This window comes from Oryzias latipes, chromosome 14 (assembly GCF_002234675.1).
Source record: "Oryzias latipes chromosome 14, ASM223467v1".
Taxonomy (NCBI): Eukaryota; Metazoa; Chordata; class Actinopteri; order Beloniformes; family Adrianichthyidae; genus Oryzias; species Oryzias latipes.
In genome coordinates this window covers 8,417,575-8,431,276 of record NC_019872.2, presented here as the reverse complement: position 1 = coordinate 8,431,276, position 13,702 = coordinate 8,417,575, and the positions used below count along the sequence as shown (strand labels likewise).

The window sequence follows — 13,702 nt, the reverse complement described above, 5'->3', positions numbered from 1 at the left end:
CATAAAAAACAGGCCAAGAATTCACCAGCAGCTCAGATACAGGAAACTAAAACAAAGTCAATCAAACTGTTCACCATGAACTGCAATTATTTTTGAATTAGTTAATTAGCCTTGATGTTTCCCAAAGTTGATGCTCAGAAATAGACCAACCAACGCTGCAATCCCTGTCAGACTTCAGCAGTTGTGTCTCTATTGAAACTTCACATGGAAGCAAATACAGTATGTTTGCAAAGTAAGCAGTTCAAATTGGTTTTAATAGTTTTCCTTTAATTGTCAATTGATGTTTGCCATACTAAGACAACTGTGTTATTACCATGAACGCTCATGTTAAGCCTGCAGCAGACTTTACCATCTTCTTGCACGAAGCAAAAAATCAAACCCCTTATTCAAAGTGCACTTTGCAGGGGAAAAAAGATGCAGTCTAACAGACTGGCAACCTGTTCATGGTGTTTAAGCCACCTTTGCCCAACAGTACCTGGGTTGACTCCAGCAACCCTTTACCCTGAAAGGGATATAGTGGTTTCTGAAAATAAATGTATGGATGGAAGATAAACAATCAACCTTTGGTTTTAATGCATAAGCTTATCTAAATGCACCAAAAGCACCAAAATTTTAGTCAATTAATAGTAAATAAAACCACTTGTTATCAAAATTGATTTTACATCTCTTTAAACAAAAGAAGAGAGGCAAATCAGACTTATTTCTGGTGTATTTGACAGTGACTTTTTAAAATTTAAATGAATCCATGAATTTGTTCACAGCCTATCCTGATACTTTGCACATGTCTGCATGCTATTTTAATCTGTGGGCAATACATTTGTGTTTTGATTCCCGGTTAATAAAATTAACAGTATTTGTGGGTGAAAAAACACAGATGAATTTATCGTTATCATTAATCACCTTTTAAGTTAACAGAGCAATAATTCTATTGTTTAACAACACACCATTTTTCAATGAACAAAAACACTGTGAAGCCCTTCACAATCTAAACAAATAAGATGTATTAATTAAGAAGTATAATACAGTAAAAAATACTATAAGATAATACATTTTTGGCTAAATAAACTTCAACAATAATAATAATAATATGTTTTTGAAATTGTAAAGTACCCCCCTGTGCGTCATTTGGTAGTATTTTATTTGACAGCCATTGCTCCTTTTACTACAAAGCGCAGCTTTGTTCTAAAAATAGATGTTTAACGTTTCATTTAGACTGAATACATCTCCTAAAAATGCACATGTTTCTGTTCGCGAGGGGGCATCGCGAGGTTTTAGTGACGTCGACCAAGAAGGACGTTTCCGTAGCAACCGGGGCCGGTCCGTCACTCGCAGCAGCAGTCGTAGTACCGCGACGCTCATCGGAACAGTGGAGTGATTATCGTCGGGAACCCAGACCACCTCTGGCCTGTGGGCTCTAGAGACACGAGCGGCGACGCTGTATCGAGGTGGCGGGCAGATCCGTGAGGAGGAGATGCTAAACATGTGGAAAGTCCGGGAGCTTGTGGACAAAGCGTGAGTACCGACGCCGGGGCAGGCGGAGCTTTGCTGCTAAGTGGCTTCCAGACAAACCGGTTAGAGTCGAGGCGCCTCGCGGGCAGCATCAGCAGCTTTTACCGCTGACAATGTAGAAGATGCGGGCCGTGACGTCACGACGATAGCCTCAGCTGTTAGCTTTTACTTGCTGGCTAGCTGCCAACCAATTATTGTTTTTTTGTTAATAGAAACGAGCGTTTTGTTGCGGCGACATATTCTTGCGTACTGTTATCTACGGGTTGCTTAACGCGGTAACAAAAGCAAAACATCGCCAGTGTTGTTGTGATCCAAATAGGATGCTATTCAGTTAGCTAATTCGGCTAGCAATCCCTGGTCAGGTCAACCATGTGTGAGCTGTTCCCCAAAATGCCCCACCTTTGATGCCCATCTACATTTTACCAACTTTATTTATAGACAAAAATGGTTCATCCTTGTGTTATGGACACAGAAAAAGTGGTTAATTAATGTCCAATTAGTATGTATCCATTTGCAACAGCTGCCTCATGGTTTGCTGAGGCCCATATCTCCCCAGGTCCGGAGCACTGCAGCTCGATTGCCAACACAACACATCACATCAGTTGGAGAATGTGTTGCTGCAAAGGACCACCATGCGCTGTTCCTTTCAGCATCAGACTCAGCACATCCTGTGATGCATGCTGAGTGCAGTTCCTTGAGCGTAGCGTGATGCATCTATTTGTTGTGGTGAATCCAGCAGCAGCAGCAGGAAGACGATCGGCTTCCTGTTAGTGCATCACAAAATCACTCTCCTTTGTTAAGACGAAGCCAAACTCTCAGGTTCAAATAGGAAAACAGACAAACACTGATTTGATTTGGCAACACAGACAAGACCTGTTCTTCAGAAGACCTTACATCAAAATGGGTTTAGTGATTGATGTTTTTCTCAAACATTTTAAACACTTTCTTTCTGTTTAAATGTCTTTTTCTTCCTAGTTATAATTATATATGTATAGTAGTTTATAGTAGTGTCAAACCAATTGATGAATACACTTTGGCATGAAGGTGCATTCAGTTTAACCCCTAACAACCTAGAGCCATTTTTCTCATCACAGACCAAGTGGACCACATACCACATTTCAGATTTATTTCTTACTGATGTCACCATGAGTTCTTATGGGTTAAAGAAACTATGCACATATCATTTTTTTACTTATTTTCAGTTCTTGTTAACAAAAAACGTTTAATATGTCTTAAATTAACATGACTTCAGTAAGAGACAATGACATTATTATCTGAATTGATTAAAATACTACATTTATTGAACCCACAAAAAGGTCCATTTACTATCATCATGTTACTAATGTATGTAAACTTAAAAATATGTTCTTGCTAGTTTTTTAAACTTCCAATAGATAGATAGATAGATAGATAGATAGATAGATAGATAATTGTCCTATCAATAAATAATATTCTAAAGACAATTAAAGAGTCTTCCAGATCCTGTCTTGAATGACACACTACTTTTAACCATTGGAATGCTAATATTCATATTAATAATTTTTTGCAATTATATAATTTACATAATGATATCAGACATCTGCTGTTTTCCATTGGTTTTGCATAAAAATGGGGATAAAAATGATTATGATTGTACTCAAAGCACACGCGCAGAAGCATACAGTGGTCAAAAATAAAAAAGACAGATACCTAAGCTCACCTCATTGTCACTGACTTCCACTGAGCATCTGCCTATTACAATACTTGAAAAGCCTAATGTGACCCAAACACCATCTTTAAACCACTTGATGTGTTAAATATTAAACTGCTCCAGCTCGTTTTAGTAATTCAATGAGTAATTCAATGAAAATAGTTCTGATTTAAATCTAATGAAGATGATTGTATTTTATGTTTTATATTTAAACTTAATGTTTTTGTCTTTTTAGTATGTTACTGTCTGTTTATTATATCCAGCTTCTTAACCTGAAAATGTGAGTGTAACTAAAGGCTTGAGAGAAAACCCCAATCCCCTAAATTTTGACATGTTTCTCACGTTACCGATTAGCATGACGTCACAAAGGATGAACAGTGTGGTTTACTTATACCACAATTTTATACCTGATTCATTTTTAAATGTAATGTAAGATTTGTGTTGCAGCCACAGGGTTATTTCATACAACATTGATGTAGAGAAGTTCCCCGCATATTTTCTACCACCATCTTCATTTATTTATTTAAAGAAAAGAAACAACAAATAAGTATAGATGTCGCTTGACCATAGTTAACTTAGACAAAACGGACGAGGGCTAAGAAAAAACAGAGCTTTAGATGAAAAACAACTGAGCTCCCATGGCTTTTTTCCCCATCAGTGGTTGCTCTCCCCAGGACATGATGAATACAGTAATTGATCCTCAAAAGTAGCAGCTGTGGCCTTTATTTTTGCGAGTCACACTGATATATGCTCTGCTGTCTGTATTGACCTATAGCATGCATACATATCAATGATACTGCAGAGAATGTTATAGATTTTCTAAAACACAGAGAGAGAAAAGAAAAAAAACATTATTTCCAAAGTAGGTGATAAAATCAACTAAAAACAACAAAAAAAGAAGTTGACTGCAACGAATTCTATTTATTGACAGTTGCTGCCGCAATGCACAGAAAAGGAAACCCCAACAGCAAGTGGGCTACACAAAGAAAGACAGCAAGAAGTGACAGAAAAAAAGACAGAGTTTTCAGTGAAACTCTGTGAATCCATTGATTACATATAGTGATCTAACAGAATGGAATGCAAATAGCTGCTTGTTTTTCCTAAACCCCGACTCTGTTGTTTAATATATTTCCTATTATGACTGTGACTATGACATCTGCAACATTTCCAAAAGTATTAGCTTGACAGCAAGCCATCATGGAGACCAAAGAAAGTCCTACTCAACAGTCAACTGTGCTAACTCACAGCTTTAGGAGATGTAGAGACAATTGACTTCCTGTTTTTATTTCTGGAACACTGGAGAAAGCCAGAGTCCCCAGATAAAAGCAAACAAAAAGAGCTCCCTTTAAAGACCCACTCCAATAAAAAATGGGGTTTTAGCAGTTTTAACATGTATTAAACTAGAAAAAGACCCAAGTCTTTTGATTTTGGTTAGAAATGGCATAATCATACATAAAAGATCACTGGAGACACTTTTAAAATAGATCAAAAGATGATCAGAGTGAGAATTTAACTTATATCACATTTAAAACTTTTTGGTTGTTGTGTGAAAGTGTAACTATGTGTATTCCTTTCAAAATGAGGATTAAGAAATAGTTGTGGGTAAAATCAGCTTTGAAGGTAATGTACTTTTGCTGTGATGTTTATAAAGAATCTGTTTGTCCCAACAGCACCAATGTGGTAATGAACTACTCAGAGATCGAGTCGAAGGTCAGAGAAGCCACCAACGATGACCCCTGGGGACCTTCTGGACAACTAATGGGAGAGATAGCCAAGTAGGTCTAACTCTTGTAAAGATGGTAACTAAATTGTTGGGTTGATCAATCATAATGTTGTGCTCATAACACCTGGTTTTGTGTTACCAACATGGGGTCTGTCAAATGCCTGTGATTTCTTGTTTTTCTGGATAGATCTACATTTATGTATGAACAGTTTCCAGAAGTAATGAACATGTTGTGGACCAGGATGCTAAAGGACAACAAGAAGAACTGGAGACGAGTCTACAAGGTACTTTCACTTACTGGTTTAAAGCTGCATGCTTTGGTTTAAAGCTCTGCACATTGTATCAGTCTAATGTGCTGCTGTTTATTTCAGTAAGTGTGAAGAGGATTTCAACCGAATTTAGGTCATGCTTTCAAAGCAGCAGGTTTCAAACATGTTATTTTTTTTCTGTGATATTGAGATCAGAAATGTTTAGATTCTTCAAAAAAAACTCATCAGGAGTTGCTCTTATATGACATGTCATTCATATTTCAAATGCATCGTACATCGTAAATATGAAATGTTAAGTATCTCTTTTATAAAAATATCTGGCTGTACATTTCCAGGCATTATTGCTGCTGGCTTATCTAATCAGGAACGGCTCTGAGAGAGTTGTAACAAGTTCCAGAGAACACATTTATGATCTGCGGTCTCTAGAAAACTACAATTTCATAGGTGAGTCTCTTTGATTAGTCCTTTCCGATGTCCATATTTGTGTCAGTGATTTATTTTGTGTGGAATCTGAAACTTTTCAGTAAAGGAGTTTAGATATTTGCAATTGTGGATTTGTGTTTTTACTTTAACTGAAGTTCTAAATATTGTGCATCATCTTTAAATGTTCCTTTTGGGGCTTGTGTTCTGTGTGCAGATGAGAACGGAAAGGATCAGGGTATCAATGTGCGTCAGAAAGTAAAGGAGATGGTGGAGTTTATTCAGGACGATGACAGGCTCAGAGAGGAGAGGAAGAAAGCCAAGAAGAACAAGGATAAATACATTGGTGTCTCTTCTAACACTATGGGAGGAGGAGGAGAAGAAGGAGGCAACTTCAAGAACTGTACGTATTTTCACCATTTCTTTTGAATTCAAGTTTATAAAAATTATAAAACATTATTTATATTTTGTGTAAACAAGTGAGCAATGTTGAAACAGAAACGCAGTACTATTGATTATGTGAATTCTCAAAGGTTTAAGACATTTTCTGACTGGCACTTTAAATGACTCAATATGGAAAAAGTTACTAAGTATTGGGGGAAAAAAATATTTTTTTTCATAGACGTACTCATCAGTGTTTATGCAACAGAGAAGTTTTACATGGTGTCGTTTTGTAAAACCCTTGAGAATCAAACACTTTGATTCGTAGATGACATCGAAACATCTCTTACTCTTTTCTTCCATGCAGCTAATGAACTGGATCGAAGTAAATGGGATGAGGACTGGGACAAGAGCAGAGGCACCTTTCCCTTCAGTGAGAAGCTGGGAGAGATCAGTGATAAGATAGGCAGCACGATCGACGACACTCTAAATAAGTTCAGGAAGAAGGAACGAGACGACTCGCCAGACAGAAACAGGTAAACATTGAACAGTCTGGACAGTTAGACTGGCTTTGGAGATCCCCGGATAAAGCAATGGAAACATCGGGCATTTGACGCGCGTTTAAGGATGCCAGCTAAATGCGGGTTCTTGAGTGTTGATGAAGGGCCATCTTCTTTTTTTTTCTTTTTCTTTTCTTTATTAGTGTATGTTTGCCTAAAGTTGTAAGAGGCTTAGTGCGAAATGTTGAAGTGGTCCAAATCTCGTAAATCTTGCTCCAGGCTTTGTCTTTCACAGCTCTATTTTGACATATGAATGACTTGATATCATAGAATTCCCGCCAGACATGAGACACTCCATGATCCTCCTTGATCAGTTTTCAAACCGTTGGCACATCTGTGACATAAAAGGGACGCCCTCCAAACATCACTAAAAAATGCGAGTCCCTGATTGGTCAAAGTTTAACCTGATTTAAATAGGAGTGGGTTGGTCGTAGAGTCCGGATACTGTCAATAAAACTTGCGCATCTACGCGTGAACGCAGAAGCCCGAAATACGTTTACATGGACTTTTCCTCGGAAGTGGTCGCTTCAATGCACACTACCGAGGGCAAGGGGAACTTAGACTTGGATTATTGATTACACAGGTAAACAGTTAAGCACAGAAATCACGGCTGTCAGACATAATTAGTAGGGGTGTAACGGTACACTAAAATTAAAAATTCGGTTTGGTTCAGAATTTCATAGGGCTCGGTTCAATACATTTTCGGTATTTCTTCGGTACAAAAAGGCAGAAAACTACTTCTTGCAAAATGCATTTATTGGTTTTATATAACAATAATGAAATTAACCAATGTAGGTGATCTGATATGTAAAATAATACAACTATTAGCTGTCAGGAACCAAAAACTGTGGATACTTAACACTGGCCTGAAAGAAACATTTTAACTTGCACATTTTTTTTTCACGTTGACCTGATTGTTACAGTCGGGTGATGCCGTTTTAAGTGCGTTATCAGATTAGATGTGTTATCTGTGGCATACGCTATCTTCATGTAACAATGTCGACACACAGTATTGGAGTTATCCAATACTGTGTGTCGACATTGTATGCTGACAATAAAGCCAAAGTGTTCCCACACAGGAGAGCGTAAGGAGATGGGGGGAGGGGGCCTCAGGCCCTGTCCTCCCATCTGCATTAGCCACATGTTGACTATGCTCACTGTCACCTCCGTCACCTAATAGCTGTTGAACCTAAACTGCAATGACGTTTCTAACCGCGGTCGGAAAACGCAGGGGAGATCCTCTCCAGGGCTGAAGGCGGATCTTCCTTCGGGGGTCACTTCCCCGTTCGGACCCTCAGAGCCTCTAGAGCAGGTTAATAATAGAACCAGTCTCCGTTCTTTTGGAGGAAACATTTTTTATTACTGTTCATGCGAACTGAGCAACAGACCCTGAACCCATGCTCACACTCTTGCGATGCGCTTTCTGCCCCCCCCTTCCTTCCTGCACGCGTGCAAGCGCAGATATCAACTCACGGGGAGACCCACGCTTCAGCATACACTCATTCCACAACATAGTCTCAGCGGAAACTCGCGGTTAACATTAGTTCCGCCTCAGCACAAAGTTAATACATTTGGGGGATCACAACAACAAAAAACAAAAAAAAAACATAACCGAAACGGTACAAAAGTGAACTACGTGTACCGTTACAGCCCTAATAATTAGAACCAAGCAAATCTTCCGAGTGTTGATGCAACTTGCTGGTTGCCTTAGTGACAACGAGGAAGACCGAGCATCAAGAAATGGAAAGCAGGAAACGCATGAATTTAAAGATGAAGAAGAAACCGTCACAACGAAGAGCATCCAAATCACACAAGCAACAGAAACCACCACCACCACCACACGGAAGCGCAGTGGAGCAGCAAGTAACAAGACTCTGGATCTGGGGGCTGCAGCGCATTATACTGGAGACAAGAGTCCAGAGGAAAAGGTCTTCACACACTTTTGTCTTTCCAGACTGACACAGTGTCACTGATTGAATGAGTTCAACGTTTGTGTTCTGTTCTTTTCAGTCGTCTACCAGACAGTCTTCAAGCAGTGGTATTGCTGACCTGCTAGAGATTGACCCTTCAAATCAGAGCGCTACTAAAGGTAACTACAATTTACTTTAGTAAACCTTATGGGTAGCATTAAACTTATGTGGTTGTTGTTTAAGTTTCGTTTGTGCCCATCTGTACAGGAGATAGTTCAGACCTCATTGGTGGCTTTGCAGACTTTTCCTCCCCTGCAGCTTCTGCCAGCCTCCCAACCTCCACAGGTAAAACAACCCCTTCTCTGGCTCACTTCTTGCAAATTTATCTAGTTATTACCATATGTTGAAAAAAAGTGTGGTCATTTTGTTAGCAGTTAAACACACCAATATCATTTTGTGTCTAGCTGCTACATCATCTAATGGAAATGGAGAGTTTGGGGACTGGAGTGCCTTTTCTGGAAATCCCCCAGATCCTTCCAGCTCCGGTCCTTCCCAGTCTGTCACTGACGTGTTTGGTAGCACCCAGGCAACCCCCGCCCAAGCTGCTAAGCGCGGCCCTGTTCCTCCGTCGGCTGAGCTCTTTGACCTTATGGGTGGAATTAACCATCAACTAACCAACCCACATACGACACTCAGTGCCTCTCAGAGCATGACTTTCTCTCTGGGAGCTGTGGCACCAGGAGCATCGGTTGCTATGCCCACCATGCCTCTTTCTCGATCACAGCAGGTAAACCTAGAAAGACATTTTATTTTGACCCATCAAAATTCTATTAAATCACAGAAACATTAGAATCTTTCTAACTTAAAACCCATAATCTCAAATATTCTGATTTAAAAACAGTAGATTTACTTAATTCCTAGATTTTAATTGAGGAATTTTAGGAATGTGGAATGTTGGAATTTTTGTTTTGATAGAAATGTTTTAAATGGGTTCCTGTATATGTGTATTTGTTTTCCTGTTCAGTTGACCTTTTTTAATCACAAATGTAATTTTATTTTATTTTTTTTAGAATTTAGGAGGTATGACATCCCATCAGCCAACGGGACAACAGCAGAAGGTTGGGGTTGGAGGTCAGGGATCACTAGGGTCAACGTGGTCCGACCCTTCTGTCAACATTAGCCTGGATTTTCTGTCAGCGGGCCTCAACCCCACTAAAGCACCACCTACTCTCAACAATATCATCCAACAACAAGGTATTGGCTCATTTACTTCAGTTTTACAAATTATAAGGGGGATTATGAAAAATGTTCAGGTATAGCTTTGAAAGTTTTGTTTTGTTTTAAAGTCCAAAGAAAATGGAAAACATATTTTTCCTTGAAACAATGCCTCCTTTTGTTTACCACAACCCTTTTAGTTAATTTCACATTTTGATGATTATTAAATATTAATTTACTAAACTTTTATCCATATAATTTAATTTAATAATTTTGAACGTTTAATATAAATTGTTGAAATAAAAAATATAATCTCTACTCGCCTTACAATAATTAGTTGCAAAAATCAACCATTTAACTTGTCGTTTTTAACTTGCTCTTTGGGTTCTGAAGAATCACAAGCTGCATTTTCACTTTTCTTTTCTTAGGTTTAAATGCAACAGTTTACATGCCAGTTTAATACACATTTTATTATTTGATTTTAACACATTTAAACAAAACTCTACAAAAATAATGCCTAAAATTTAGTCTCCTATCAAGTTATTTTATGTCTGTATATATTTGTCTAAGCAGCATACTAAACATTCTATTACTATTTGTTAGATTTTTTTTATAATTTTTTATAGTACGTTTTTTTATAGTACGGTACACTAATGTTGGGGTTAACTTGAGGCACCACATTACTAACATTGAATTAATCAATAAAATTCTGCAGAAAGTAGAATCACTTATGCTCTTCTGTTTCTTCCCAGGTGTGCCTCCTATCAACTTGTTGGCCCAGAACTTTGGAGGACTGAACCTCAGCCCCTCACCCAATGTAACACCCATAAGACCATCCAGTTCCATGTTGGCAGGTAATTCCATGACGATGGGAATGCCGGCGTCGATGGCGACGGGCATGCCTGCTTCCCTGCCTGCAGGTATGCCCACTTCGATGGCGACAGGTTTACAGGGTGCAGTTCCTGTAAACCAAGCTCTGATGGGAATGAACATGAGCATGAATATGGGGATGGCCAGCCCGGTTATGATGGGCGGCATGGCAGGCATGGGGATGTCAGGAGTAGGAATGGGCCTAACTCACTCCATCACCCCAGCTGTTGTCCAACCCAAGCAAGATGCCTTCACTAACTTTGGCAATTTTGGGAAATGAAAATTTCCAGCGGTGTTGATATCTTCTGTATGTGTGGAGGGCATGTTAGACAATGTGAGAGTGTGAACGATTAAAGGACTGCTGTACTTGAAGACAACCTTTGCATGTTTTGCTGTTTGCTGCTCACTTTGGAGAGCTGGCATCAGTGTATGTTCACTTTCCCAATCATAATCACGGAGTTAGTGCAGCAACACTAAAGCTCCTCACAAACTGGTTATCTGTTGTGTGAAATACTCAGAAGAAGACAGGAGTTCTGGAAAGGCATTGAGAACGCCTCAAGCCACCATTTCTATGTCAGGAAAATGAACTTTACCCTTAAATATTTTGTAGAACAGAAAAAAACTTCCCTGAGTTTAGTTTGTCAAACCGCACAAATGATTACGTCGCCACAGTGAAATCAAACAAAATAGGACTGCTGCCTTCATTTTCCATGTCCTCACTTTTTTTGACCAAATTCAACCAGAAAAATGACACAATTCCATTCAAACCATTATTGACTCCGTTACAATGTGTAGATACTGGTCTTTCAGAAAAGGGGTTTAAACACTTCTAGATAAATTAACTTTTCCTTTGCCTGTTTTTGTCCAGTTATATCATTTCCCAGAATGTTCTGTCAAAAAAACACACAAACAAAGACATTTCAAATTCAGTAGCTCTTTACAACTAACAACTACTGTTTGAAAAGCTGTCCTCTGCTCTTCAGTGTGATTGGATTTACAAGATTTTTTTCTGGGTTAGTATTTTATTCAAATCACTATTACCTTGTGTTTCTTTATTAAATCTGGGACAATCATACCAATAAATAAATGTGACTAGAAAGTGAAGCAATTCTTCATTTGTCCAATGGTTCTGTAATGGGTTTTAGGCGAATACACTGCAAAAATAAATGCAAAACTGGAGTGTTTTCCTAAAGACGATGAAAGAAACAGATACATTCTCCATGAAGGAAAACAGCAATTTCCTTTTTATGTTTACAGCAGTGATTTAAAAAAAAACATCATTCTTTTATTTTTACGAGTAAATGTCTATTCTGTCTCTATAGATTTTATAACAGTGCTTCCCAAACTCCTTTTTTAAGTCATTCCTTCCACATTTGATAGATTTGTAGGAAATAAAAAAGGTTCTGTCCGGATCCATTTCAGCTAAGGTTTCTTGTGGGAGCTCCGAGTGATTTTGAGGTTTCTGGATGAAGTTTGTGTCTTAAATGAGTGAGTGTGTGACTTTGTATATGGGCATAGATTTGTTTTTTGTTTTTTCAGCTTGACGTGCTAACACAGAAAAGTGGAGCCTCTCTTCATTTTCTGAGGCACTGCTCTTCAAAAGACCAAATCTTTATTTTGTTTCCTCTTTGAAAAAACAATTTCTGCAACTCTTTCTTTAATATTTTATTTAAGGTGAAGATTTTGTTCATATGGGACAATTACAGCTAATGTAGTTCACTTAAATTCTATTTTATTTTCTCTTCAGTGGAAAAAGAATATTCGATTGTAATCTATATTTTCTGCTCTTACTTTAACATGAAATTAAATTATAACATTCAAAAATCATTTTTGTGGAGTTTTTTCTTTTATTCCCAGGTTATGTTTATTCAGAACAAGGCAAAGCAAATATATTCTGAATTCGTATGCTGAATATTTATACATCTATAGCCCTGATGGATGCAGTGTATGGTTTATATACAGTGGAACAGACAATGTAAAAGCAAATTAAAAGATTTCTGGGCATAAATGAGTTTTTAACTTTCAACAGAACCTAGAGAAATAACTAAAACAAATCGAGTGGGACATGGGAAAGAAAATCTAAACAATAAAATCAAGGAACATCCAGGGATTTCATGAACTCTGCAAAACCTTTTGAGGACCCACCAAAGGTGAGTAACCACAAACGACACTATTTCCAGATTTAAAACAGCTGCAGATCAGTTTTAATCAGAGCTGCTGGACTGTAAAGCTGAACAGAAGGCTTGCTCAAACTATTGAGTCAAGGGTCCAGTTATGAAGTCAAGGGTCCAGTTATGAATTTACCTAACAACAAAACAAGATCATCCACTTTAGGTTTCAATTGAACTAACCGAATATTACATTTTCTATTTAAATTTTTGATAATATAATTGTTAATTATAGGTATTCTCTTCATAACTAAATGCTTTTTTATTCAAAAAGGAGAGCATACACAGAAAAGAGCTCATAGTGGGGGCTTGATCCACTATCTTACCACCAGTCGAACAGAAAGGTTGCCCTAAGTCCTGTTGGGCAGTGGGTGGTCCAAACTAACTGAGTAAAAGAGGAGGCCGTACTTTGAAACCACTCACAAGGGAACAGACAGCTGCTCCTTGAATGATTGCAGATTTTTTTATCACTAGCTTGTATGCAGATGTACTTTGAATGATGTTAGATGGGAAACCTCTGATTAGCTCTTTCTGTCCCTCTATAATTTAAGAAATACTGTGAGTTTTCCTCTGGGATAAAAAGAAAATACATGAAAGACTTTGTTTCAGAGAAGGGTTCTTTAGAGCTGCTTGGCATTCCTTCATGTGATCTACAAAAACTCCTTTGGCTTAATATAGCTGCTAGTATATTCACTCCACTATGTATTTGTGGCCTCTTTCACTTCCTTACTATTTCCAGTCATTTCTTTGCCCATATCATCCAGTGTAGTCGTCATCCACTCTCAGTTTTCAATGTTTATCAACAAAGACTTTCAAAAATCTTGTTTAATTTCTTTTTATTCTGTTTCTACTTCTCAGTTGACCAATACAGTTTATTATTAATCAACAAATATGTTTTTTTTCCCATCAATCGCTGAAGGCAAACAGTGTCTAGAATCAAACAATATTACGTGAGCAAACATTCTTCTTTTAAATTTATACTCGTGG

General features: G+C 38.0%; 1 protein-coding gene across 1 annotated transcript; it reads left to right on the top strand.

Moving 5' to 3' along the window:
* Window positions 1-1,291: 1,291 nt before the first annotated feature.
* On the top strand, window positions 1,292-12,374 carry LOC101160502 (clathrin interactor 1). Its single transcript, XM_011483244.3, has 12 exons — window positions 1,292-1,512; window positions 4,870-4,974; window positions 5,110-5,206; window positions 5,527-5,635; window positions 5,829-6,014; window positions 6,360-6,528; window positions 8,264-8,480; window positions 8,563-8,641; window positions 8,730-8,807; window positions 8,927-9,249; window positions 9,533-9,716; window positions 10,430-12,374. The coding sequence occupies exons 1-12, from the start codon at window positions 1,472-1,474 to the stop codon at window positions 10,825-10,827; spliced, it is 1,986 nt and encodes a 661-aa protein (XP_011481546.1). The 5' UTR covers window positions 1,292-1,471; the 3' UTR covers window positions 10,828-12,374.
* Window positions 12,375-13,702: the final 1,328 nt, after the last annotated feature.

Excerpts from the sequence above, each read along its gene's own strand:
- LOC101160502 (XM_011483244.3), top strand. The coding sequence starts at position 1,472 with ATGCTAAACATGTGGAAAGTCCGGGAGCTTGTGGACAAAGC. Across the intron at positions 5,207-5,526 it reads ACTGGAGACGAGTCTACAAG|GCATTATTGCTGCTGGCTTA; the intron begins GTACTTTCACTT and ends GTACATTTCCAG. Across the intron at positions 8,642-8,729 it reads AAATCAGAGCGCTACTAAAG|GAGATAGTTCAGACCTCATT; the intron begins GTAACTACAATT and ends CCATCTGTACAG.